Here is a 27,406-nt window from a genome sequence, read left to right as displayed (position 1 = left end):
AACAAAAACAGAACAAACACAGAACCAAGAGAACAAACACAGAACCAAGAGAACAAACACAGAACAAACAGAACAAAAACAGAACCAAGAGAACAAACACAGAACCAAGAGAACAAACACAGAACCAAGAGAACAAACACAGAACAAACAGAACAAAAACAGAACAAGCACAGAACCAAGAGAACAAACACAGAACAAACAGAACAAAAACAGAACAAGCACAGAACCAAGAGAACAAACACAGAGCCACGAAGGAAACAGCAACAGGTTCAGTGTGTTTGTACGGACGATAGATTTGTCCCTCTGAACTTAACCGGTCTGTCCTTCAGTCTGTCCTTCAGTCTGTCCATCAGTCTGTCATTCAGTTTGTGTCTGTTTGGGGACAAAACCTGAAAACTGTCCCCTGTTTTAATTGATCATAAAACAGATCAGTGATGTTTATGTGGTGTTTCTGGTCTTATGAGACAAAAGTCTGTGGACGCCTGAATATTGACATGTGACGATGGAACCTGCGACTGTGCTTCTTCAGAGACCAGACCGTCAGGCAGGTCCAGGTCCTGGTGCTGGTGATCAGGTGTGGATCACAGCTGGTGGTCCAGCTCATCCCAACATGTCCGGGATGTTTCTGAGGACGTGTTTCAGAGAGCGTGGGCATTTTGTAAGAGTACGACTCCTCCGGAGAGCTTGGACATTTTTGGGAAGTGAGTGGGGACACTTTTTTTTTTTTTTTTTGGAAAGTGGGGACATTTTTAGGAAAGTGACAATGATTTGCGAAGGCGAGGACATTTTGTAAAATTAGAAGTCCTTTGGAAAGTTTGGACGTTGTCTTGAGAACGTGAGGAACACGAGAACACTGAGGTCAGAGCTCTGGACACCAGTCAAGCTCGTCCAAACCAAACTGGGAATCCATTTCTGTCTGGTTTTGTGTTCGGGGACGCTGTCGTGTTGAAACAGGAAAGACAGACAGAGACAGAGTGTGTGAAGACCATTTGTTAACAGAGAAATCTGGGTTTCTGGGAAATAATTACACACACACACACACACACACACACACACACACACACACACTCTCTCTCTCTCTCTCTCTCTCTCTCTCTCTACACTAAACCTCCTTTTATTATTTCCGGTTGTTGTTGTTGTGTAACTGTCAGAGCTGTTGTTATCTAACTGATTGTCATTGTGTGTGTGTGTGTGTGCGTTTGAGGACCTACCACAGTTTTAGACCATGACAGTGAGGATATTGAGGACATTTTTTTGGACATTTGGGGGATTAAAGCATGGTAATATTTTCAGGGGGCGAGTACAATTAGGGACATCGGGACAAAGTTTGGACAGAGGGGACATTTTGTCTGATTCTGAGTTCTTCATAGTTTTGTTTTAAGATAAGACTCAGATTCATGTTAGAGGCTTTGTGTGTGTGTGTGTGTGTGATGTTCACAAAGTGGTGAACTCGCTCCATCCTCTGTGATCGACTGAGTCTTTCCAGGATGCCCCTTTCATACCCAATCATGATGCTCTCACCTGTGACCAATCAGCCTGTTTACCTGTGGAATGTTCCAAACAGGTGTTTTTGGAGCGTTCCACATCTTTCAGTCTGTGAAACGTGTTGCTGCATCACAGACATCAATGAAGCTGATGAGGAAGAACATTAAACATACTGACTTTGAGCTGATCTCAGGTCAGTTTGTGTCACAGAGATCAGATCAGCTGATCACTTCCTGTTTATTGATGACTCATTCATTCAGAGTCACGACTTTATTGGGATCAGTTTGCGTATTTCTGTACTGTGTGTATATATTTCATCTGGCTCTCAGTTACAGCTCTTAAAAAATGACATCATTGTTTGTTTAAGGCCCGCCCTCTCGATGGTCAAACATTATGAGGACACACACACATGCTCACACACACACGCTCACACACACACACGCTCACACAGTGTGTCTCTGCAGTCACAGCAGCAGCATCATGGCAGCCTTCGTCTCAGTAAGTACAGAAAACCTTTTTTCTTTCCTCGTCTTCACTCTGCGTCTTTCTGTCTCATTTCGTTGACTGAGACATTTTTTAAGCTGCACTTTAAATAAATGTTGGTTTGATTGAGACGAGCAGAACGATGACAGGATGTGACCTGAGTGTTTGTGTCCCTTTATACAAAAAGATAAAAAAAACTTTCAGTTCTCGCCAGAAAACACGAAGGAATAAAAGAAACGAGCGGCTGGATTTCATCCTGTTCAGCTTCGTCTCTGCTGGATGTTTTACCTGCTGCTGATACACAGTAAAAGTACATTTACTCGAGTAGAAGTTTCTACGTTTGATAGTCGCGTTTTAGATGAATTAGAAGTTGCTTGTAGATTAAAATGAGTGTTTCCCTCAATAATCCAACAATAAACCATGACAGACGGAACCAGGCTGCTGCCTGAGTACTTTCTCTTTTGCTACTTTAACTACATTTTACTGCTAATACTTATGTATTTCTACTTAAACAGGATTTTAAATGCAGGACTTGCTGGAGTGAAGTACTTTTACCCTGAGCTGCCACTTTTACTTCCTATTCAAACAGGAGAGAGTACATCCTCAGCCACAGAACCGCAGTTTTCCTCAGTACTTGTCGGATAAAAACTGCCTTTGATACCCCCAGAGTGTACTTTTGATTGTAAATTGAAGTAAAAACAAAGTTAAGAGGACGTCGGTGACAGATTTGAAGATGTTTTCTTGAAGAGAAACAGACAGAACTGAGCCTGGAGCCTGAGAGTCGCTCACACTCGTCACAGCAGCAGCTCGTCTTAAACGAGGTGGGGGTCTAATTAAAGCACAAGTAGGTCTGGACCTGCTGCAGGGGCCCCTGGGAGCCGTCCTGCATGCAGAGAGCTCCATTTAGATCCACGTCCTGAAAGACTGAAGCTGCTCTGAGATCTGCTGCGTCCGTCCGTCCGTCCGTCCGCCTGCTCAGACTCACACCAACGCGTTGATGACTTCCTGTCAGCTGATTGGCTCCTGCTGAAGACGTGCCTCTTTAAAAACGCCCACACATTAAAGGTTTCATTTAAAAGCTTCCAAAGTCCAAACTGTCCCAAACGGGCCACCGTACACAGTCTGACTGAGTTTGAGTTTGACAGAGCGTCTCTGGCGCCACCTTCAGGACAAACCTTCACATTTTACAGCAGAAAAGAGTCAGGAACCGATTTGATCCACGAACAGCTGAACACACTCAAGGCTCCGTCAAACACCAGAGTACACTGCTGCAGCGTAACCAAGTACATTTACTCAAGTACTGTACTGAAGCCCAGACTGAAGGTACTTGTACATTACTTGAGTTTTATGCTACTTTATACTTGTACTCCACCACACCTCAGAGGTCAATATTAGGCTTTTTACTCCACTACATAGGTCTGTCAGCTTTAGTTACTCATTACTTTCCAGATTACTTCCTGTCCAGTGAAAACCTCGTATCTCCAGATGTGCAGATGTCGATTGTTTGTGTATAAACTGAAGGATGAAGAGTTCCTTCGTGGCTTGAGAAGGTTCTCCTCTTTCTTCGGCCTCCTTTAATCCACCTTCTCATGTTACGCTGAAAGTCAGCTGACCTGTCCTTCTTCTTCTGTGGTTGCTTCAGTTGGCGACGTGTCATCATTGTCCCGTGGCGTCGTCTCGTCGCGGTTTGGTCTACAGAGACTCTCTGTCCGCTCTGTCCAGGAACCTGAGGTCCCCGGCGCCCCCCCGTCGACCCCCCGCCGCCGGGCTGCAGGGCCTCGGCCTCCACAGCAAACCCCACTGCAGACTGACCAGGTAACACACACCTACGCACAGGTGGACCAGCAAGATAAACCAGTTATGATTAGAACGGAAACTGGTCCAGTCTGATCTGAGCTGATAAAATCTACTGCGTTTTTTTTTTTTTTTTTTATAGTACAATTACACCCTCAATACTATCTAATACTACAAGTAAGTTAGTTAGATACTTACACAGGCCCATACAGGAGTACTCTTACTGTTGGTACTTCAAGTACATCTTACTATCATGATCTGTTGATCATTATTAATGCAGTACTTTGTGGTCAGTACATGACCACTTTCACTTTAAGTACTTCAAGCGTATTTTGCTCATAATACTAGATACTTTTACTTCAGTAGTGGTATCAATGCAGGACTTTTACTTATAGTGGAGTATTTTCACATGATGGTACCATTACTTATACTTAAGTAAACAAGTAGTACTGCCAGTGTTGTGTCTGTCAGCAGGTACGTCGTGTCACTTCCTGTCTGCAGACGGCTCAGGTGTGCCTCTCTCTCCTCTCTCTCCCTCACAGAGCGGATCTCCCAGAATCCATTGCTCTGGCTCACTCCAGACCTACGGGCAGCATGAAGCACCTGGTCCTGGCTCACCTGAGGAAGCTGCTGACGCTGAGCCCCGCCCAGCAGAGGGGCCTCCGTCGGCCGGTCTGATGATGATGATGATGATGATGATGAATGAAGACTGAAGTGAGAGCTGCTGGACCAGCAGAGGGCGCCGCAGAGCTTCAGACTGATCCTGAGACAGTTTTTATTCTGTGAATAGAAAGCGAGGTGGAGACGTTCTGCTGCACCTGAACGCACACTGAGAGCCAGACCTCATCACCAGCATCACTGCACCGATGCTCAGCATTGGAGGAAGTACTCACATCATGTACTGAAGTACAAGTAGTGATACCACACTGTAAAAATACTTACAAGTAAAAGTTCACCTACAACTATCAAAGTAAAAGTATTTGTTTGTTGGTCATACATCATCATATTACTGCATTACTGATGCATTGACATGTAAAGAGTAGTTCAGTGGTAGACTACTGTAGTGGAGCAAAATGTGCAGTATTTCTCACTAAATGTTGTGAAGTAAAAGTATTATGTTAAGCACAAAATGAAAATACTCAAGTAGAGTAGATGTATCTCCAAAGTGAACTCAGTGAGTAGATGTACTTCGTTCCTCCTCTGATAATTTACTGATGTGTGAGTAGAAGTGGATCTCAGCTGAGCAGCACATTCCACAGCGCTCCACAGCGTTCCACAGTGTTCCACAGTGTTCCACAGTGCTCCACAGCGCTCCACAGCGTTCCACAGTGTTCCACAGCGCTCCACAGCGTTCCACAGCGTTCCACAGCGCTCCACAGCGTTCCACAGTGTTCCACAGCGTTCCACAGTGTTCCACAGTGTTCCACAGCGTTCCACAGCGCTCCACAGTGTTCCACAGCGCTCCACAGCGTTCCACAGCATTCCACAGTGTTCCACAGCGCTCCACAGCGTTCCACAGTGTTCCACAGCGTTCCACAGCGTTCCACAGTGTTCCAGCATCCACATACTTTTCAGATGAGAACTGCAGAGAGTTTAAGATGAAGATGAAAGATACTGACTGACGAACGTTTGTGGGGATTTTCACGATGTGAAGAGTCTGTGCAAAGACCACGTCCTCACAACAACAACAACAACAACAGCAACAACAACAACAGCAACAACAACAACAACAACAACAACAACAGCAACAACAACAGCAACAACAACAACAGCAACAACAACAGCAACAACAACAACAGCAGCAGCAGCAACAACAACAACAGCAACAACAACAACAACATCAACATCAGCAACAACAGCAACAATAACAACAGCACAGCAGCAGCCTGAGAAGAACACTTACATGTGCTGTTGTGGAACATTATGATGTTTGTTTGTTTGTTTGTTTGTTTGTTTGCTGAAAATCAAATTTCCATCATTTGTTGAATCTTGACGTTTCTCCTTTAGACTGAACTAAATTCTTTTCATCATCTTTGCTTCAGAACATAGAAATCAGATGTTTGGTGGTTGTTGTTCGTAGTGTTAATACTTTAATACTGACTGTTGTTCCTTCTTCTTCTTCTTCTTCTTCTTCTTCTTCTTGTGTTTTTCACGTTGCTGTCAGGACAACAGCAGACCTGAAGCCGCCGTTCAGTACTTCTGAATAAACTGTGTGAATACAACACGTTCTGCATCGACTGTCTCTGTAAACTCACTGTGTGGATTCTGTTTCAGCCCGGGTGTGTTTATGCTAAGCTAGGCTAACACAAAGACGTGAGACCGAGGGACGAGACGACGAATCGGTCTGTGAAAAGAGAGGAAGTGACGTAAAAGAAGCAGCCAGGTGTTCACACACCTGTTGAACACGCGAGTCAGTGAGTGTGAGTGTGTGTGTGAGTGTGTGTGTGTGTTTGTGATGAAGTGATGATGTTATGAAACAGGGAGCAGGTCAAAGGTCAACAAAAAAATCAATTAAAGCTGTGTGTGTGTGTGTGTGTGTGTGTGTGTGTGTTGGGGGGTCACCTCCTGCTGACAGTTTTAATCTGTTCAGTTAATGAAAGTCAGAGAGAGTGAAGCTGTTTCTGACTTCACACACACACACACACACACACACACACACACACACACACACACACAGTCGACAGTCGATCATTGAGACGAACAGTTTTTCTGGTCGATTCATCAAGTTTTGAAACTCTTTCTCTGTTTCCAGCGTTAAAATGTGAATTTTTGTCACATGTTAAATCACTGAGTCTCTTTGCTTTTGGACTTTAAAAATGTGCTCTGGAACATAATGATGGACACTTTTTCTCCAGTTTAGAGACAAAAATCTTGAAATATCTCACATTTTGTAGACCAATTAGCTGATTAACTGAGAAAATAATTAGCAGAGATAATGAACTTAAAACATGTGTTTGATCCATTTTACTGAGAAACTGAAACTCTTTTTGTTCATGAGCTTAAGAAACAAACTCAGTGAAAATGAGCCATTAAAGGTTTGATTTCAGGCGTCCAGATGGGAAAAACTGTATCTTAAAGTTTTTAGATGCTGAACGTTCGTCGTCTCCTCCAGACTGAACATGTAACATGTTTGGAAACCACCTGATGTTCTGTTCCCTCAGAAAAAGTTTGGATAAAGACCGCGAGGGTGACCGGAGGCCTGGGCGCCGCTTTGTTGGAACAACAATGACTTTACTGAAATGAAATAATCTGTCAGGATTACAGCGTCTGACAGGAGCAGCAGGAGGGAAACACAACACAGACCTGGAGCTGCTAATCTCAGATAAGCTGTTCAAAGGGTCGTTCGACGGGGAAACTGAGTCAGAGCTCATTGAAACGCCTCCACGCACCTCCTCCAACATGATTTAGTCCAACTTTCAACAATTCCAATTCTGTTTTCCATCATCAGTTGAAAAATGGCCCCGGATTCCTCACAGGAGGAGGACTGTGGTGCATTCAAGGCCTGTCGTACACACTGGGAAAAATGACTCATTTTCATAATGCAATATTGATCTTCTTCAAAGATCAATATTGTGTTTCAAAGTGTTTGTTTGATTTTCCTTCAGCTTGTCTCATCTACATCATCTGTGTCCCACAATGCCCTCTGAAGACAGTCATCAGCTGCACCTGCAGCTCCTCTCGCCTTCTCGGCTGTAAAGTGACTTTCAGCTCATAGTTTCACTGTCAGACACAAACCTCAGTGTTTCTGCTTCGCTCTCACAGCGTCGTTTGTGGAGAAGAAGCTGTAAAAAAGCCTCAGTTCACTTCCTCCTGAGCAGCAAACAGCAGACAGACTCAGTCAGAGACCAGCCGGTGAACATCGAGGAGCAGATGTTTCCCTCAGGAGCTGGAGGAGACCAAGACAGAGCTCAAACAACCATCTTTCTTAAATAAGAGACTTTAGAAGTACAGCAACAAATCACACAAAAAGACAGACCGAAGATTAAAAAACAGGCTGAATGAATGAATGTAAAATGAGAAGGTGAATAACCTGATCATGAAAACAGAAATAAGATGAAGGTGAGGAAGAGCATGCTGCATGTTGTACATGTTGTATCCTGTCACGGTTTGTCATGGAGCTGTGAGTCTTTTGGATGAATGAGGCTCTGCAGTAAATAAATGCATTTCACATCGTTCTCAACATGATGACCTCCAACAATCAATGCACATCTTATCTTTGCAAACACTCAGGTGATCTGTGGTGCTAAACGATCTTCATTAAAGAAATTAATAATACATGTGGTGACCCAGGAGTTAGTATAATAACACATAATTAATGCTTTACGATGATAAGAATATGAGTGTCAATAATTGTATTTTGATATGCAAAGAACTTAAATAAATAGAATAAATCCGTCACACATGAACAGTCACACAAAGCAGGTAAAAAAAAAAAAAAGAATTAGAATAAAAAATAATTCATGATGAATAGAAAGAGTGAGACCATGTTTTTAAAGTTTGACAGTGGGTGAAGAGAGCAGACATCAACGGGTTAACAGTCAAACTCGGTCTGTCACCGGTAACCGACAAACTGGAGGGAATGAAAAAAACGCTCTCGTGCATAGTTACCGGCATAACTCCGCCCATTTCACCTTCAAGCTCGAGGATTGGTGGAAGACAAAGGACCGCTGCCACGTCAACGGAGAAATGAGCTGTCCGTCAAAAAGAGGCGGGCCTTACAGCTGGAGTTAATACATCCAAAGGGGTGCAAAGTAGTGGCGGTGGAAACGTCTCCAGAAGAAGGGGAGCCGGCGGTTCGCTAACTCGGATGAATTTCACCTCCCGGGGAGAGAAAAGGGAGTTTTGACCGCGTGTAGTGAAGATGGAGGAGGACCGCAGCGAGCAGATGAGACCGCTCCTCACATCTGTAAGTTCCCACTTTCCTCTTAAGTGTACCTGTTAGCCGGCGGCTAGCGGCTCCTCAGCAGGCTGTGAATTAACCACAAACTGAGACTGAGCAGAAGCAGGAGGCTTGTTCCCAACATGGTGTCTGCTGGCGGAAGAAAGTCTGGGTAAACTGTTGTTTAACATGTTTGGGAGCCGATAACTTCTCAGCCCGGGAGGAAACTGCGGCTACGAAGCGACTGCTTTTGTTTTTAAGGGAGCACGCTCATGCCAGGAAGTGAAGCGACGATGCGTGCCGGTTTGTAGTAGAAGTGAACCTCACGGAAGCCGATAATAAAATGTGGTGATTCACTCCACTGATGATTCCTCCACATCTGTGTGAGTTCTGAAACACAACGAAGAGCTGAATGTGACTCGTAAGCAACCACCCTTACATCCGGCATGACTTACATCCACCCAGCAGACTCTTTTTCACTATATTTCAGCTTTTTCCGTTGGCTTGACCACCGTTCATGTCGCTTTGTGCCCCTCTAACGTTACCACTCCGGGTGGCAGCGGCCGACAGTTTGGCCAATGTTAAAGTAAAGTTTTTTTTTTCAATGCGGACTGCTAGAAATCTACCTCACACGCCGAACGTGAGACCTGCGTGTAACCAATCAGAACAAATTATTTCAGGTGTTGTAGAATGTACCCTGTCCTCCGGTAAGCACATGTGCATGAAATTAGACAGTTATTCAATGGAGTTTGGTTTGTGAGCACTATCACGTGTGTAAGTGGTTTGATAGTTGAGTGTTTAAGTGACTGTGTCACAAGTTGATGAAACTCGTGTCCGTGAGAAGGTTAGAAAGTCTCGAGTTTGAACCCCCGCAAAACTGCTGGCAGAGCACGTGGAGATGAGTGTGTGTTGTGACAGGATGGATGGAATGATTCACATCATCCTTGGGGGGGGGGGGGGGGGGGGGTCGGGTCTAAGTGCCCTTGATCCGGCACCTGTTGTAATGATGCAGGCTGAGGGGGTCCACGCCATGGAGCTGAATGCTGCAGAAATGATAATAATGGCTGCTGACTGTCTTTACGTGTGCAGAGAGTCTTCGTCCTTGCCATGGAGGAAGGATGTGGATGAAGCAGGCTGTGGCAGCAGGGCGTCACCGCCTACGTTAAGTGGTGTTCACACTGTCCTGCTGTTGTTCATGATGTCGTCGACCACGGTCGCAGCAGGTGGCTCTTAAAGGTGAAACCAAGGAAAGACAACAGACCGAATGAACCGGCTGTCTGTCAGTTTGGGAACGCTGGAGCGAGAGTTTGATTCAGAGTGAGGCTCGTCAGGCGAGTCGGCTGTAACGTGCTGTCTGTGACAGTGGTGGACCAAACCTGAGGAGAAGTGATGAAGATGTTCCAGTGTGAGGGACGCTGAGTGCTGACGTTCAGGTTGGCAGAAACATTGACTGAACTCTGACGCTCTTTTCTCGTTCAGGCTTCTTCACTGTGAATGTTTTCTGATTCCTGGATATCTTTCAGTTGTGGACAAAAATAATTGTAAGTTGGCGTCCTGAATGTCTCTGATCTGGATTCAGCAGATGCTCAGTGTTAAGGATGTCATGGTCGTGTTTGAGGTGAGGGGTATTCAGCTGGTTGCAGTCTGCAACCTCACCACTAGATGTCTCTGGATCCTGCACACTGGACCTTTAAGGGGTCACGAGCAAGAAAGCTTGGAGACCACTGCTCTAAGCTGTGAGTACAAGAGAAGAAGAAGAAGAGTAGAACAACATGGCCAACGTTCCCCTCAGCCAGCTTTCAGCGTGTTACTGTCTGAGTGCAGATCTCTGAGCTTGTTTGCTGGTGTTGTTGCTGGTCTGCAGTCAGTCTTCATCACTAGCAGATGTGTCTGTAAGCAGGCAGGATTCCTCTGTAACGTCTAATCTGCCGCTGGCTTCCTGTCTGTGGACGCTGAGGTGAAGCTTTTCACCCCCTCCATTCAAATGGCCGTCAGCCGTGAACAATGTGAGCCGTGTGAAGCCGTGAAGCCGACGCACCGGCGGAGCGGCTCTCATGGAGCAGCTCATTGTTCGGTGCAGATGGAGGCGGAAGGCGGCTCTCTGAAGGTTTTCAGCCCAACAACAATACAACATTTATTAGGCTCTTTGATGCCGACTGGGGCGGCACGGTGGCGCAGCAGGTAGTGCGCGTGCCTCACAGCAAGAAGGTTGCTGGTTCGAACCCGGGGTCGGGCAGGGCCTTTCTGTTTCTGAACCGTGCGTGGGTTCTCTCCGGGCACTCCGGCTTCCTCCCACAGACCAAAAACATGCTCATTAGGTTAATTGGTTTCTAAATTGTCCGTAGTTGTGAGTGTGAGTTGTCTGTCTGTGTGTCTGTGCATGTTGCCCTGCGATCGGCTGGCGACCGGTTCAGGGTGTACCCCGCCTCTCGCCCATTGCTAGCTGGGATAGGCTCCAGCCCCCCGCAACCCCGAAATGGGATGCGCGGGTAAAGAAGATGAATGAATGAATGAATGATGCCGACTGAACAGCAGCATGAGGTCAAACATGGCCGACACAGGTGGGCCTCAGCGCTGGCAGGGTCAGCGCCGTGTCTGAAGTCAGTGATGTTACATGTAGAGAGGCGGTTTGTTGATTAGTCAGTCGTTATGAAGCTAATGAGCCGTTTCCACAGTGTTTGACAGCCATTTATGTGTGGAAGACAAACAGAGCGCAGGGTAAACACATCCCCTCACACCGCTGAAGGCTAACGTCAGACCAGAGAGCGTCACACTGGGCTGCTGATCAGCTCCCAGCATGCCTCATTCACCGCCTGACAGAGACCCGTCTCACTGAGGACTGGAGGAAATGTCCTCTGTTACATTCCATCGCTGTCGTGGCTCCGTGTCTGTCTTAGATCTTCGTCTTGGCGTGATGATGACGCCTGGGGGACGAGTCACGCTCCGGAAGTCATGAAGATCACGTTGAACATGTTCATCACTCACCTGTCTGATGCAGGAGCGGCTTAAACCCGCCCACAGTGCTTGATTGACAGCTGGCCTCTGAGGTGCAGGAGCAGCAAATCTGAAGTAGCGACACACACACATACACTCTCCTGTGTGCAGGTCTGTGTTGTCGAGGCGTCCCAGGTGTCTCGCGTTGACATCAGCAGACTGGTCCTCTGGTGGCCCGACGCTCTCTGGTGGGCTGTTAGTCTGGATCCTGTCAGGATGGAAACCAGGTCTGCGGGGGGACAGAGGAAGAAGAGGCTGCACTGAGAGGATGGAGGTGTGGACGCTTGGACGAGGCAGGACAAGCTTTTTATTGGCCTTTCATTTTTGTCTTCGCGTCACCGTGTTTCAGCATGTCCGACGGCTGAGCAGTGAAAAAGACAGTCATGATTTGAAATGGTCCTGTCTTAATGTCAACATCTGTCCAAATCATCACAACTAGATGTTTTCCCACTCGTTCAGCTGCGGTCAGTCGTAGTGTCTCCCGAGTGTCTCAGTCTGTCCTCTGTTCGTCCTCCTCTTCAGCAGCAGATGGCGTCGCCCTGCTGTCGGTGGGAAATGTGGATTTTCCTTCAGGAGCTCTGTAAACATTTGAAGATGAGCTTGTTTTTACTGATGAAGAGGAGCTCCTGGTGGATCCTCTCAGGCGGCGTCTTTTTCTGTCTCCGTCAGTGAAACTTTGGCGTTGACGCTGATGGACGAACTCGCTCTGGATTGGTCAGCTGGCTGGAGCGGCCTCCTGTCCAGGCCTGTGTCTGCATGTTAGCGCTGCTCTGCTTCGTGTGTTCCGCGTCTTATCTGAGATAACTTCACCATCTGTGCATTTGAACAGTCTCTGTGCAGAATCCGGTTTGTTTTAGCGTCATATTTAGTTTAGATTGTCTGCAAATTTGTGCAGGTTTGATAAGAGACGAAGACAAACAGTGAAGACAAACAGAGAAATCAGGAGGACAAACAGAACAAAAGTGAAGCAGAGACATTAGAGAGCTGAAGATGTTTCCTCCTCCTCCTCAAACCCCACTTTGAGACGTCATCGTGCTGGTGCGAGCTCAAACCATCGCAGCCCCAGTGGTCACTCAGCTGCCCACTGTTCTTCTTCTGGTGTTTCTGTCGGTCATCAAGCACCCTCAGGTGGATCACACCTGGTCCAGGACTGGAGGACTGGGCCTGATTCAAAGACGTGATGGAGCTCTCATGTTGAGGATCTGTTTGACTGACACATCACCAACTTTGGACCCGCCCACAAAGACTCTGATTGGCTCATTTATTTCTCCACTAGCAGACCTGTCAGTCACTGATTACTGGTAAGTGTGTGTGTGTGTGTGTGTGTGTGTGTGTGTGTGTGTGTGTGGAGACATGGTGTGTCACGTGGAGGCTGTTAGCCTGCAGCCGGCCTGCTGTTTCCCATGATCCAATGCAGCCAGTATAAACACTGTTTGCGATGTCATGGCGACGGCAGGAGGATAAGACAAAGACGTGGATGACAGCAGACGGACTCTGAGACGGGACGACTGGTCACAGTCAGGAGGCTTCAGCAGGCTGCTGGGAGCTGCCGGGGTCCTGAACGCGGTCGTTCTCAGTGATTTCCTACAGAAGCCTGTCAACAAATACGATTTAAACAAGAACATTTGATTGTGATTATTGAAATTCAATTGTGGAAAAAACAGCAGCTGTTCTGAGTTGACCGAATGACAGATGAGTCACATGACCACTCAGACCACTCTGTCGTTGAGAGCTTCATAAAGTGTGTGTTTCTGTGAATGGAGTCTGCTGCCTGTCACTGGTTAAGCAAACAGGATCTGACTGCTGAGCTCTGTGCTGATCCTCTCTGTGATGCTGTCGGACGCTGAGAAAAAGGACCTGAGGCGGACGAATGTTGACGGAGAGACGGAGACACCTGGAGGGTTTACACTGCAGCCTGTCCATCAACTGGACCAGTTTAAAACCAGTAAAACATGGAAGGATGAAATGTAGGTCAGACTGAAACGAGGGGATAATGAAACCACACAGAGCAGGGCCTCCATCCATCCATCCCTCCATCCATCCCTCCATTCATTCATTCATCCCTCCATCCATCCCTCCATTCATTCATTCATCCATCCATCCATCCCTCCATCCATCCCTCCATTCATTCATCCATCCATCCATCCATCCCTCCATCCATTCATCCATTCATCCATCCATCCATCCATTCATCCATCCCTCCATTCATTCATCCATTCATCCATCCCTCCATTCATTCATTCATCCCTCCATCCATCCCTCCATTCATTCATCCATCCATCCATCCATCCCTCCATCCATCCATCCATTCATCCATCCCTCCATTCATTCATCCATTCATCCATCCCTCCATTCATTCATCCATCCATCCATCCCTCCATTCATTCATCCATCCCCCCATTCATTCATTCATCCATCCATCCATCCATCCCACCATTCATCCATCCATCCATTCATCCATCCATCCATCCATCCCTCCATTCATTCATCCATCCCTCCATTCATCCATCCATCCATCCCACCATTCATCCATCCCTCCATTCATTCATCCATTCATCCATCCCTCCATTCATTCATCCATCCATCCATCCATCCATCCCTCCATCCTTTCATCCATCCATCCCTCCATCCTTTCATCCCTCCCTCCATCCCACCATTCATTCATCCATCCATTCATCCATCCATCCATTCATCCATCCCTCCATTCATTCATCCATTCATCCATCCCTCCATTCATTCATCCATCCATCCATCCATCCCTCCATCCTTTCATCCATCCTTTCATCCATCCCTCCATCATCCCTCCATCATCCCCTCCTTCAGGTGCAGGTGTGTATGTTGAATTCATTGGTGGTCAGCTGCTTTCACAGATGGGATGTTGTTGTTCTTTCGAACCTCTAATGAAAATGATGAAGTCCATGTTGAGGTGAAACGTGTGGGGCCTAACACTCTTTCTACGTGTTGAATTAAAGCCGTTTTCCTTCAGACGGACCGTGTGCTGGTTAAATGCTGACTGTGAGTCAGCGCACGCCTCGGTGAACACCTTGAAGTGCCGCTCTGAGGTCGGCGGCTGATGCCGGCGCTCGATGTGCATCTGATGGTTGATCTTCGTTATCGTGAACGGACGACTGGTTAGACAACATCTGAATGTCGCTGCTGTGAAGAACTGTGGGACGGCGTGCTCTCCTTTTCTTCTGTAAGAGACGGTCAGGAGATTAGAGGACGCGTCGCAGCCCCCCCAGCTCTGATCACGGCGTGAATACACGACGAGTCTTCAGAGCTGCGACAGGAGCGACGGGCTCACGTGCACATTAAAGAAGTCTTTCTACAGCCAACCGGTTCATGACTTAAAGGAGAGGCAGCGTCAGGTGACACACAGGTGATATTACAGACTGCAGCAGGCGACGTTGCACCTGTCAGGCGTCACTGCTCTGAGACCAGCTGTCAGTGTTCACGTTCATTCATCACCTGCAGCAACATGACTTCCTGATCAACTTTTCATTGGTTGAGCTGCAGTTGTTATGCTTCACTGTGATTGGCTCAGCTGTTTCAGAGCTATGAGACGTGAGATGTGATTGGCTAAGAGTGCATCTGCCCCCTCTGATCTGTGTTCCGCCTCATCCACCTCCCACCTCCCATTTTGCTCTACAAACAGAGTTTTGGCTGACCTGTGACCTCACTGTGTGTGTGTGTGTGTGTGTGTGTGTGTGTGTGTGTGTGTGTGTGTGTGTGTGTGTGTGTGTGTGTGTGTCTGTATGTGTGTGTGGGTGGGGGGGGACCACAGTTCCTGGTTCAGTAGACGCTGCAGAGCAGATGTGGCTTCATGTGGTTTTTCCTCTCAGCTGGTTTTCCTAATATGGGAGCGACAGCACAGACTGGAGGATCTGTTTCTGCTCCCTGGGGAATTATTGTGACTGTGTGTGTGTGTGTGTGTGTGTGTGTGTGTGTGTACACATGATATTCAGTTGCCTTCAGTTCGCAGCGTGGCCAAACGTTTGTGTCATATTTTTCTTCTTTTCAGTCGATGTGAATGTTTATCGAGCTTAAATTGTTGTTTCCAGTCTGAAAACAGAAGGTGACCCTGATGATGTCACAGTGATGTCACCAGGGTAATCTGGTGGCTGACATTCAGTCTGTGTGGACTTCGAAAGACGCTCTCATGAAAGGACACTATCCAGCTGCATTATGGGGGATGTAGGCTCCAGTGTTTGGGGAGTTAGAGCTGTGAGGGAGCAGAGGTCGGGTGATGTTCACCTGTGCTGCACACCTTTTGATTCTAACACCCTTAGTAACCATTTGACATGTCTCCCTCAGAAACAGGAAGCAGACTTTGAACATTTTGCACAACCCTGTGCAGCTCCAGGCCTCCCTTCCCACAATGCACCGCTCCCCGTTTCCTCCTCCTCCTCGTGAAGTTCTCAGTATTTCTCTCTTTATTACAGAAGTGTTCATGTTGTTTCCCTCTTTCATGTTCACGTCTGCTCTCCAGCGACAGCGAAGCCTGGAGATGTTTCGGGGTTGTTGAAGCCTTCAGGGACATTCACGGGGGTCAAAGGTCACTGTGAAGTCACAAAACACGTTTTTGACCTCAAGAATTCACACACTGATTATGACCACGTTCCACAACAGGTCAAAGGTCAGCGTCACTGTGACATCATCATGTTTGTTTCCTGTCCATCAGTCAGGACCGGAAGGACAGACTGAGACCGTGTTTGTCACGTGCTCTGATCCTGGATCAGTGTCTGACGGTTCAGATCTTGATCGTGTGTGAAGCAGTTTGACCGCCTGCAGCGTCTCTGCAGCAGCGTCCATGTCTGAAGCGTCGCTGTCCAGCAGAAGCTGATTCTCTCTGTCCGTCCTCTGTCCTCCTCTGGACAAACAGTCTCTGAGTGAAGACAGCATGTCTCTACCTGGACGTTATTCACTGAATCATATGGCATTTAGGAACAGCTGCTGGTCCTGGATCTGTGTTCTTCTTCCTGTGTGGAGGTCTGCGTCAGAGTTCAGAGCCTGCAGTGTGTGTGTGTGTGTGTGTGTGTGTGTGTGTGTGTGTGTGTGTGTGTGTGTGTGTGCGCTGAAGCAGAAGAGGAAGTCGTCCTCCTCGTGTCTTCATGTACATACAGTGTTCTCTGTGTTCATGTCGGGGCTCGTTGTTGTTGTTTAGTTGAATTCCTGAGCTGAGAGAAACGAGCTGCAGCTGACTGAGGCCTGCTCGGGGGGGGGGGGGGGCGGCGGGGGCGGGGGCCGGGGGGGCCTCCAAAACACGCCTTCTGTAACGTGGAAACCATTTCACTGCACAAACAGACAGAAAGTCTCATCTGCTTCTAATAGTGCTGACTGGTCTGGTCTCGGTCTCTTGTCCTGCCTCTGTAGGACAGTAGAAGTCTGTATGTTACTGAGCTGTGTGTACAAGTACTGCAGTATCAGAAGTATTGGTGTGGAAGTGTCATGTTGCTGGTGCAGGTCTGTGTCTGTCAGCTCAGTCAGACCTGCTGTGTTTGATGATCGTCCACATTTCTGAGCAGGAGAGCGACGTCCCGCCCCCTGTTTTTTCTCTGTTCTTGCTGTGTTTGCAGACTTCCAGGCTCGCTGCTCGCTCTGACAGACGCTCGGTGAAGCAACACGCTCGGCTATAAATACACGAACCGTAAGTGAGGCTCTGCGCAGCGTCTGTGTTTACACTCTGAACCTGGACGAGGCGCAGATCCACACGTTTCTGTCCACAGCTGCTTTCTCTGCCTGAAAGTTTCCTCTCGTTTGGACGCTTTTGGCTCCACAGCTGTCTGACGGTCGACCGCGTTCTGGACGGAGCAGCTATGGGAGACTTTTGGGGAGATATTGCCAGTCAGAGGGTGTCCAGAGCCATGTCCCTGGTACGTATCAGAAAACACACTTTCTGCTGTCAGTCTGTGAAGTTTGTGTTCACGGCCTTCACGCTCAGAAGTCATGAGAGAACATGGACGTCATCGGGCTCACGAAGCGTTTGAGGAAATGAGACGGTTCAACAGGAAAAGAGTTCAGTGACACATCTGAACCCACGTGTGTGAAGACAAAGTACGGCGGCGAGTCAGAGAGTGGAGCTCAGACCTGCTGCCGCACGGCCTCGTGTCAGCGTGAAGGGCGATCAATGCAAGGACTGAGCGCCGATCATTCTGAGATTGATCAGTGGGTCAACATGAAGTTCACTGTCACAGGACAAGAAGAAGAAGAAATGAATAGGCCGCCTAATGTCAATGTTTGACAAGTGTCTGTCAGGTGACCAACTGATCAGTGGATCCGTCGTTTCAGCTCTTTTTTCTAGTGTTTATAGTATTTATGCAGTATTAGTACTTTAGCTTCAGTAAAGGATGTGAATATGTCCTCCTTCTTCCTAAGTTATGTTGACATTAGTGTGATTGTGGACTTGAAGTGAACTTTGACACGTCTGAGCGCTGCTGTATTTAGAGAGCACAGGGAGGGACAGATGGACGGTCTGTGTCCTCCAGACGTTTCGCTCTGCAGAGGCTGAATCTGAAAGCTGATCTTGAGTCCTCTGCAGAGTCTTCCTCACCAGGTCTTATTTTTAGAGTCTTGACTAAAGCTATGCCGACTGTCACCACCACGTTATCTGTCCCCGTGTCCTCCAGAAGGACTCAGATCTTTGCTTCAGAGTAACTGTGCCACAGTGTGAAACGGCTCACTTACAGGTTCAAGTCAAAGTGCAGACGTGTGACCAGCAGCCAGCAACAGAAACGAAGGTCACACCGAACAGCAGAGTCAAGCTCCACCTCAGAAGATTTCATCTGGTTTTAAAACCATCCAGTCCCAGCAGTGAAGTGACCCGAGTGTGTGTGTGTGTGGGGCAGCAGCTTCGTGAGCATGAAGAGCTTTAACAGGATGATCCGACCTGATGTTTCAGCTTCTACTGACCTCGTATCAGCTCCCAAACGGGCCCACGCGTTGGTGTTAGCATGTTAGCATATACCAGATCAGATTTTCATTTCCTCCATTTTCACACAAGTCAGATTTCACAGAAAAAACACCTTAAAAAACAAGCACCAATCAGAGCAGGCGATGTTAGAATGAGCCCGCCCCCTCTGAAACTTAAACTCGACGTGTGTGTGTGTGTGTGTGTGTGTGTGTGTGTGTGTGTGTGTGTGTGATCACACTCTGCGATGCTCAACCATTCACACCATGATCCCTAAATCCTGTCAAGGAAGTGAAGCGGAGGCAGCGTTTCTCCACTTCCTGCTGTCAGCGCGGCGTCGGTCGCTGTGATGACAGACGCTGTGATGACAGGAAGGGAGGACGCCTCTGAGCTCTGTGTCCACCGCACTGTGAAATCTATATTTGACCCGGTGAACCGGACGGACCCGTCACTCACGGCTCATTTGGACGCGGACGCCTCCTCGGTCATCGACACTTTCACTCCATCATCGGGTCGCACGGCGAGCCGCTTCCTGTCGGGGTGAGAGGAAGGTCGTCTGGACGCGGCTTCAGTTTCCTCCTGACGTGTTGTGACCTGTCAGAAGATCTTTTCTGTCATCTCGAGACGCCTGTGAATGAGGACGCACTTCATGTCCGCTGTCCACAAGGACTCACATCCTTGACTGAAGTGAAAGTAACAGTACAGCAGCGTCAAAGTACTCTGATAAAAGTCCTGCATTCAAAATCACACTTAAAAGTACAGCAGTATTGTCAGCGTCATGCAGTAAAGTGAAGTAAAAAGGGCAGTACTTTCCTCTGAGATGAAGCAGAAGTATCATGAAATAGAAATACTGAAGGACATCAAAACCCAGCATTGAGTGAGGGGCTTGGCCGCGTTGTCCCGTCTGACTCGTCCCCGCCGTCAGACGTCCAGTCAGACGTGTACAGTGTCAGACTGTACATGTACTTCACTTCCTGTCTGAAGTACTCTGAGGTGTTTTGAGAAGCGAGCTGAGATCCAAACATCTGCAGCTCCACACAGTCTGTCTCATTCTGCTCTTCACACACATTACTGACTCAGGATCAGCTGATTGTGTCTGTGCGACGGTAAACTGAACATCTGGACTTTTGGACTGTTGGTCAGAACATTGGACGCTGCTCTGTCACACTTGTTTGATGGATTGAACAGTAGGTTGATTCGTTGAAAGTGTTGACGCTGTGGGTCCGTTCGCCATCGGTGTGAGAGCCACTGAAGAAGTGTTGACTTGGTGCTGATGTCCCTGAAAGACGTCCTGAAGTTTAACGTTAGACCTGAACCTAATCCAATGAAGGGTTAGCACTTCCTGTTGACATCAGCGGTGACCATGTGATGAGTCACGGCGTTTCCCACCAGCTGTGGGCGGAGCCAGACGGTCTGATGTGTAGACAAATAAACAGTCCGTTCATTTGGTGGAAGTGTTTTTCCAAAGCGACTGGCTGGGACCAGCTCACGGTTCAGTGTCTCACAAAGGACACTTTGACATGTGGACAGCAGCAGCTGGGACTCGAACCAACAACCCTGTGATTTCTGTTTTCTTGGGCATTTACACTTAAGAAATGATGATTTTATGATTAAGAATAAAAATTTAAGATAATAAAACAGTTTAAGTCCTGCATGTCGAGTCAAGAGATCGGTTAGCTTTGAGTGATGGAGTCTGAAAAGAGAGGTAAAGCTGCATGACGGCGATGATGATGATGATGATGATGATGATGATGGCAGGAAGGAACGATAAGAAAGTTAGCAGAAGGAAACAAACCGGCTGCAGTCAGCTGCTCTGATGAATAAACAAATATTAGTTCTGTGTGTGTGTGTGTGTGTGTGTGTGTGTGTGTGTGTGTGTGAGAGAGAGAGCTGCTTCCTGTCAGATGAAAACATTGATCTCTTATTACCTCATTGATGACTTCAGTCTCTTCTCGTCTCGTTTCCGTGTGTGTTTGCAGGGTAACGATGAAGAGGCGGTGCTGGACCAGGGGAAGACCAGCTCCACCCTCCACACCAACTTTGAGACAGAAGAACTGGAGAGTGAGTCGTCTCACACACACACACACACACACACGCACGCACGCACGCACACTGTCTGTGTTTACAGTCAAACAGGCTGAAGCAGAGATGAGTCGGGTTGAAGACAGTCAGGTGAGACGTGAGGACAGACAGCATGTTGCAGTTCTCTGTTGACAAAACAGGAAGTATGAAGTAAACATGACCTGCGTCTTTGAGTCAGAGTGTACGAGCAGGTGCTGATCACGTGAGCAGACGGGACGTTGTCCTCATCGGTCAGGCTCCCGCGTCTTTCACACTGGGCTGTCTTTCTCTGCGACAGGTCACAGAGCGGTTTACGTCGGCGTTCACGTTCCTCTGGGCCGGCAGAGTCGCAGGCGTCACCGCCACCGAGGACACCGGCATCACCGGAAACGACGGGACCGCTCAGACCGGGAGGACGGACGGGAGTCGCCCACATACGGTCCGTCCTCGCACACGCTCTTTGGTAACACTGATGATCACACGTTCGAGTTCTGATGAACAGTTTTTGTCGTGTCCCTGCAGACACGCCGTCTCAGAGAGTCCAGTTTATCCTCGGGACGGAGGACGGAGACGAGGAGCACATCCCTCACGACCTGTTCACCGAGCTGGACGAAATCGCCTTCAGAGACGGAGACTTCCAGGAGTGGAAGGAGACGGCGAGGTGAGGACGCCCTCAGCGTCTGTTCGTCCAAACTGACAGTCAGCTGTAATCTCTCGTCTTTTCTTCTGCTGCTGATTACACACCTGAGCGCGGCGCTTTGCTTTGCTTGGTAATCCTTCGCTCTCTGTCCAGGATGAACTTTATTTATTCAGGATTTATCACTGCAGCGTCGGACATGTTACCTGCTCCTCCAGAAGTCTTTGTTCGTAAACCCAGTGGATTTTGTTTAGATGGTTTAAGGCCTGTAACACCTGAGTGACTAAGCCGGACGTGTTTCCTCTTTATCCTTTAAGCCTGGATCGTTTCAGACGAGGAGTCAAACCGAGCCGAGGAGGAGAAACGTGTGTTTTAACTAAAAAAAAAACAAAAAACAGATTCTGCAGAGTTAACATGATCTGAGAGCCGATTCTGAAACAAAAGCTGATTCAGGCTGAAATGTGTGATTTACTTCGGGCCTGACATGACGGTTTAGACTCGTGAAGTCTCGTGCGTCCACAGATGGGTCACGCTCCCGTTCACTGGTACGTTAAGTTCAGTCTGTTCGTCGTTTGCAGGTGGCTGAAGTTTGAGGAGGACGTGGAGGACGGAGGCGAACGCTGGAGTAAACCCTACGTGGCCACGCTGTCCCTCCACAGTCTGTTTGAGCTGCGTTCCTGCATCCTGAACGGCACCGTGCTGCTCGACATGAGGGCCGACACCATCGAGGAGATCGCAGGTCAGCGCCATTTGATGCTGCTTTCACTTCACTGGTGATAGACGAAGGTCAGTTTGTGTCATTAAGTTTTATTCAAAGGAAAGAAGCTGAAGGTTTGAGGCTCGATGACCTGAAGACGCGGCCTGAGACGGAGGGTTTCGAGACGTGTAATATGAGCTGTGTGTCAGTCAGAAAACCTCCTGTTTCCTCATTTTAAGCGTCAGGACAGTCAGTCCTAAAGCTGTTGTCATTAAACCTTTTTAAGTTCTTTTGTTTGAAATATGAAAGTCGATTTTATTGTTTGCACGATGTGTTAAGTAGAAGGACCGAGGATTGAGCCTTGGGGAGCTCCGCACATCATGTTACTGGGACCACCTAACCCAGACTGGGACTGGCAGCCTCAGCGCAGCAGTGGAGCACAAACCCAGACTGAAGCTCACCTGAATGATATTAAATGCGTGTTTGAATTGCGTGATTTGTGCGATCGTACATGTAGCATGTTAGCTAACCTCCCGCCGTCCCTCCTCACGTGCAGACATGGTGATCGACAGCATGCTGGCGTCGGGGCAGCTGGAGGAGGGCGTTCGGGAGAAGGTGAGGGAGGCCATGCTGAGGCGTCACCACCACCAGAACGAGAAAAAGCTGAGCAACCGAATCCCGCTGGTTCGATCCTTCGCCGACATAGGCAAGAAACACTCCGACCCCCATTTACTGGAGCGCAACGGTGAGGCCACGGTGCTCTTGTCATTCTGAAGTCCACTTTTTAAATATTTACCTGTGGGTCTGTAGGCAGGTCTGAGTCCTTAGTTCCCAGCTGGATCATGCTGTGACAGTCACTCAGAGCTTCTAATAATAATGTCGTAGCTAACAAAAGCTAACGGAAACAACGACCGTGAGCTCAGACGGCGTCTCATCTAAAAAACATCACGTTTGAGCTGCTGTCCTGTTGGTGTTTGAAGGTAAAGAGTAAAATGATGAGGCTGACTCAGTAAACACTCAGTACGGTGATAACCTGTCAAAGAATAGCGTCATGTGACCGATCATGTGACTGCTGTCAGATGGAACCGCGTCATTCTCAGGCCTTCAGGTTTGCATATTACGCTGATTTGACATCCATTTCCTGTTCCGTCAAAGTTCTGCTCTTTTGTTCTCAAGAACTGCTTCAGTGTTTTTAGCTTCACAGTTCAGCTGTCCTGATTGGCTGAGGGAACAGAGTGACAAGACGACGGGTCTCTGATGGTGCATGGCCTGCTGTCGTCATGGTAACGCGTGTGTTTTGCAGGCTGTGATTTGAGTTTGGACTCGATCAGCTGGTGATTAGTTTTGATTGAGTGAATTTCAGTAAAGCTGACGTGACGCTTTGAACGGAAGCTGAGCAGAAACTAACCAACCACGACGAGTCGTTCATCGCACTGTTTCAGCCGTAGACTGGCGTGTTTCCTGCCGGTCAGCACTAACCTGAACCGGCCTGCTGAGTCAGCGAGCTAATGACCAGCTAACACCGCGTGACGAGTCAGCGCTTTAATATCCGGATCATAAATCCTGTTTGTGAGCGAGTGAGGAATGTTTTAATTCTGCCGAAGTAACCTGAAGCTCCGTGTGTGTGTGTGTGTGTGTGTGTGTGTGTGTGTGTGTGTGTGTGTGTGTGTGTGTCGCTAACAGCCGCCTCCCTTCACCTCAGACTGTGACAAACTAACGTAGTTTTTCATAAAAAATGTCGTGAACATGAATGAATGACATTTTCCATCATGTGATCACGAGGAGCAGCGCAGCTCAGAGGACGTGACGTGTGGACATTTGACACCTGATGGACGGACTCTGTCTGTGCTGGAGCTCAAACGTCCTCACATGATGCTTGAATGTCTGTGGAGACACACTCGTCAGGTGTGTCCATGACGACATGTTGACCAGGTAAAGAAGTGTTGATTGATCAGAATGCTGATCAATCGGTTGGATCGATACCTTGATGTGTGTCACCGTCTTCAGTTTGCTTGCAGACTTGAAAAACCAGCATGAACATCGTCCTCTCGTCCTCATGACCTTTCTGTCTTTTCACCTTTCTTCTCCCCTTCCTCCTCTTCAGGGGAGGGTCTGTCCTCCTCTCGTCTCTCCCTCCTCCATCGCTCCTCCGTCGCCTCCTGTGACGTCTCCACCCCTCCCCCGTCCCCTCGTATCTCTGACCTGTTTGGACGTCTCCGCCCCAGCCCCGCCTCCTCGCCACAGACCACTCCCACCCTGTCCCGCCTCGGCCGCCATCTCTCTGAACCCTGCACGCCCAGCCCCACCCCCTCCCTCATCGCAGATCCCCCATCAGGCCACGCCTCTGCCGGTACTCCACGCCGCTGCTCTGCTCCGGAGGGGCTGCGGGGAGGGGCGGGGATCCCCCAGGTGGTGGTTTACCCCCCTGAGGAGGAAGAGGAGGTGTTCAGGGCGGAGGACAAAGAGGACTTCCTCTCCCACCAGGATCCTTCCTGTGACTCAGGCAAATATCTGCCGGCTCAGCACGGCACGGCACGGCACGGCACGGCACGGCTCGGCTCGGCTCGGCTCGGCTCGGCTCGGCACAGCACAGCACAGCGCCAGCTCACCTGCTAAGTTTGATCACGCCATAAAATAACAAATGAGCTTGAGAGCGTGGAGGCGAAACGTCTGGGTGAGCTAAAGCACTTTAACCTGCACTGACGAGCCTTTGAGCGAAGCCTTTAACCCCAAACTGCTGCGGTGACATCACACTGGTCGTACTGGGAGTCTCCCATCTGTGAGCGTCTGAGTGTTCCTGCAAAAGAGTGTTTCTGTCAATAAAGTTTGATGTTTGAATAGAAGTTAAAAAGCAATGACGTCTTTATTAACACAGTGGGACATTTTAAGGTGTTTCACTGCAGAGACGATTTCCTCCAGTTTGTTTTTATCTGAGTGACACAAAATATTGGACAGTGACAACATGAATCCTTTACGCCTCGTTCACTCAAACACTGGAGACGCCTCTCGCCGTGAACTGAACCACGATCCACCTTCAGAGGTGACGGAGAGGCCGGCGTCAGCTGACTCGTCGTTACTGAGTGACTGCTGCTAGTCAGCTGACGCTTTAATCTGAAGGCCACAGAAACAGGAAGGAGTCAGCGAGCGTGACGGCTGATGATGCACAACAACATGCTGACAGCGCCGCTAAGCAGAGATGAACCCAAGAAGAAGAGTGAGAGGAGACGTGTCGGCTTCACCTCACAGAGCGAGAAGATGTTGATTATTAGGAGGAAGACTCGGACCCGAGTGAAGCTCACCTTCATCATTTCACTGTCAGATACACAGAGTCACAGTTAACATCAGGTTTGGACATCGAGGCTGTAACAGGACTCTGTGTGTGTGTGTGTGTGTGTGTGTCTGTGTGTGTCTGTGTGTGTGTGTGTGTGTGTCTGTGTCTGTGTGTGTGTCTGTGTGTGTGTCTGTGTGTCTGTGTGTGTGTGTGTGTGTGTGTGTGTGTGTGTGTGTGTGTGTCTGTGTGTGTGTGTGTGTGTGTGTGTGTCGTGGTTTTCTCAGGTTGAAGCGTTCAGCGGTCACGTGGTTTCAGCTCAGACTCAAACAGGAACGTTAATCTCTGAATCTGGACCAGAGCAGATTATTGTGACAGACTCAGATTCAGGTCCAAACGGCTTCTCGTCTCCTTTCAACCAAAAGGCAGTTCAAAGTGTTCCACACCTGACAGACAGGTGAAGAGATAGAAAAGAGACACAAAGTGATAAAAAGAGCAGGACACTGTGAGACATGTGGATCAAGACAAGCTGATGCTGCGTCTCCAGGTTTAGTCTGGACTCTGGACTCAGTGAGCAGGCCTGATCCAGACCACCTGAGAGGTCTGGAAGCTTCAGGACGGAGCAGCACATCAGAAATGTGACGTCCTTTAAGTTTGAATCATCTGAATTAAGTCAGCTGACTTGTTGTTGTTATTGTCCTTAATCTGGACTGATTGGACGACGATGAAAAGGTTTAGTCCAAGTCCTGCCTGGAAAACCTCAAAACAAAAGCATTTCAGGTCATTCAGCTCAAGGCAGATTCACAGGAGACGTGAAGGCAGCTCACCTGAGGCGCAGCAGGTGTCCTCATGCCTGAAGGCACCTCCAGCGGTCAGTCAGCTCATGTCTCTCTGTTCAGTGTCCACTGACGGCGTGTTCTCGTCTCTGCAGGTCTGCTGGCGTCCCCTCATTCAGCTCCAGGAAACCTCGACAACAGCAAGAACAGCGAGAGTCGCATCAACGGCGGCAACGGAGGCAGCCGGGAGAACAGCACGGTGGACTTCAGTAAGGTGAGGACCCGCCCACCACCACCACCTGCTGCTTTATGTCTCACCTGAGGATCTCACACAGCCGTCTGCTTCCTGTCAGTGCTGCGACGCCGTTGGACGTGCAGCGTGGCGGTCTTTTCATTTTGTGTCGCTGTGGTTCACGCTGCTGCTTTCTCTGTTGGACATGTGACCTTTGACCTCTGACGTGTGTTAATTCAGAGTCGACCACGGTCGAGTCCTGTGAACCTCATCAATACCTTTATTAATTCATTTTCGGTTTAAACCAACCAATCAGACGTTTTCTTTCACCATGAGCTGAAGTTACATCCAATCAACGAGCTGCTCTCGGTCACGTGACTCTGACTGGCGTTCGAATTTTGTGGTTGGTCGGAGTGAACTGAAGGAGCCAATCAGAAGCTGTGTTTGTCTTTTGGAGGATGACTCGTTTGTTTCTCGGCAGGACTGCGACTGTGTGTGTTTGCTGCCGGCGGCCGGCAGAACGCCCGCTGTAAGTCTGATCACCTGTCAATCAGCCGTCCACCAATCGGTGGGCTGTGCTGTGGCTCGTCGTGGTGATGCGTCCTGATGTGTCCTGATGTGTCCCGCTGTGTTTGGACTCTGTCCTTTGTGCCGTTTCCGTGTTTGATGTTTTGGTCGATGTTGGAATCAAGACGTCATTGTTGATCCTTGAAATAATAATTACTTTTCTCATTCGTCTCAATGATCAGCTGATCGATGGTATTGATAACGACACAGAGGTGGAGTCTGTCCTCCATCAGAGCAGGAGGTTTGATTCCTCTGCTCTGAGATCAGATCAGAGCAAACTCACACCCGCCGCTGTTACCTGAGACCAGACTCACCTGAGCCGAGTGACGGCACCGCGTTCAGTGTCGGCAGGTGAACTGAGCTGCTGCTGCTGCTGGCGCCCCCCGCAGGCCGCAGACCTGATGTTCAGAGTGTGTGTCGGTGTGTTTCAGGTGGACATGAACTTCATGAAGAAGATCCCGCCCGGCGCCGAGGCCTCCAACGTCCTGGTGGGCGAGGTCGACTTCCTGGAGCGCCCAATCATCGCCTTCGTGCGGCTCGCCCCCGCCATGCTGCTGACCGGCCTCACAGAGGTCCCGGTGCCCACCAGGTGAACCCCCCCACACACACACACGCACACACACAGA

The 27,406-nt window shown here is 48.7% G+C and overlaps 3 protein-coding genes across 5 annotated transcripts in view; all 3 read left to right on the top strand.

The window, feature by feature from the left end:
- The first annotated feature begins 1,910 nt into the window (after nucleotides 1-1,910).
- LOC143325181 (uncharacterized) lies at nucleotides 1,911-5,982 on the top strand. Of its 2 annotated transcripts, XR_013077509.1 has the most exons (5): nucleotides 1,922-1,983; nucleotides 3,611-3,783; nucleotides 4,305-5,082; nucleotides 5,132-5,210; nucleotides 5,262-5,982. XR_013077509.1 is itself a non-coding variant. In XM_076738111.1 (3 exons), exons 1-3 carry the CDS (start codon nucleotides 1,966-1,968, stop codon nucleotides 4,438-4,440), a joined length of 327 nt encoding a protein of 108 aa, XP_076594226.1. In that variant the 5' UTR covers nucleotides 1,911-1,965; the 3' UTR covers nucleotides 4,441-5,979. The 2 variants fall into 2 exon arrangements, 1 of the variants encoding a protein (XP_076594226.1); XM_076738111.1 differs by having other exon boundaries at nucleotides 1,911-1,983; nucleotides 4,305-5,979.
- Nucleotides 5,983-8,472: 2,490 nt separating this feature from the next.
- LOC143324392 (sodium bicarbonate cotransporter 3-like) overlaps nucleotides 8,473-27,406 on the top strand; it is a 33,028-nt gene continuing 14,094 nt past the window's right edge. Inside the window, exons 1-8 of one of the 2 annotated variants that reach the window (XM_076736796.1) lie at nucleotides 8,473-8,668; nucleotides 20,522-20,603; nucleotides 20,902-21,042; nucleotides 21,126-21,264; nucleotides 21,819-21,979; nucleotides 22,494-22,682; nucleotides 26,137-26,255; nucleotides 27,212-27,369. In XM_076736796.1, coding sequence (XP_076592911.1) covers nucleotides 8,624-8,668; nucleotides 20,522-20,603; nucleotides 20,902-21,042; nucleotides 21,126-21,264; nucleotides 21,819-21,979; nucleotides 22,494-22,682; nucleotides 26,137-26,255; nucleotides 27,212-27,369 — 1,034 coding nt within the window. In that variant the 5' untranslated portion in view covers nucleotides 8,473-8,623. Of the gene's footprint in view, nucleotides 8,669-17,323; nucleotides 17,509-20,521; nucleotides 20,604-20,901; nucleotides 21,043-21,125; nucleotides 21,265-21,818; nucleotides 21,980-22,493; nucleotides 22,683-26,136; nucleotides 26,256-27,211; nucleotides 27,370-27,406 lie in introns of those variants that run through there. The other variant, XM_076736797.1, reaches the window with a different exon arrangement.
- LOC143324284 (uncharacterized) lies at nucleotides 23,077-24,553 on the top strand. The gene is made up of 2 exons (XM_076736639.1): nucleotides 23,077-23,220; nucleotides 24,042-24,553. Exons 1-2 carry the CDS (start codon nucleotides 23,202-23,204, stop codon nucleotides 24,551-24,553), a joined length of 531 nt encoding a protein of 176 aa, XP_076592754.1. The 5' UTR covers nucleotides 23,077-23,201.

This window comes from Chaetodon auriga, chromosome 8, assembly GCF_051107435.1.
Source record: "Chaetodon auriga isolate fChaAug3 chromosome 8, fChaAug3.hap1, whole genome shotgun sequence".
Lineage (NCBI taxonomy): Eukaryota > Metazoa > Chordata > Actinopteri > Chaetodontiformes > Chaetodontidae > Chaetodon > Chaetodon auriga.
Note: the sequence above shows the minus strand (reverse complement) of the source record. Positions and strands in the feature narration are given on the sequence as shown.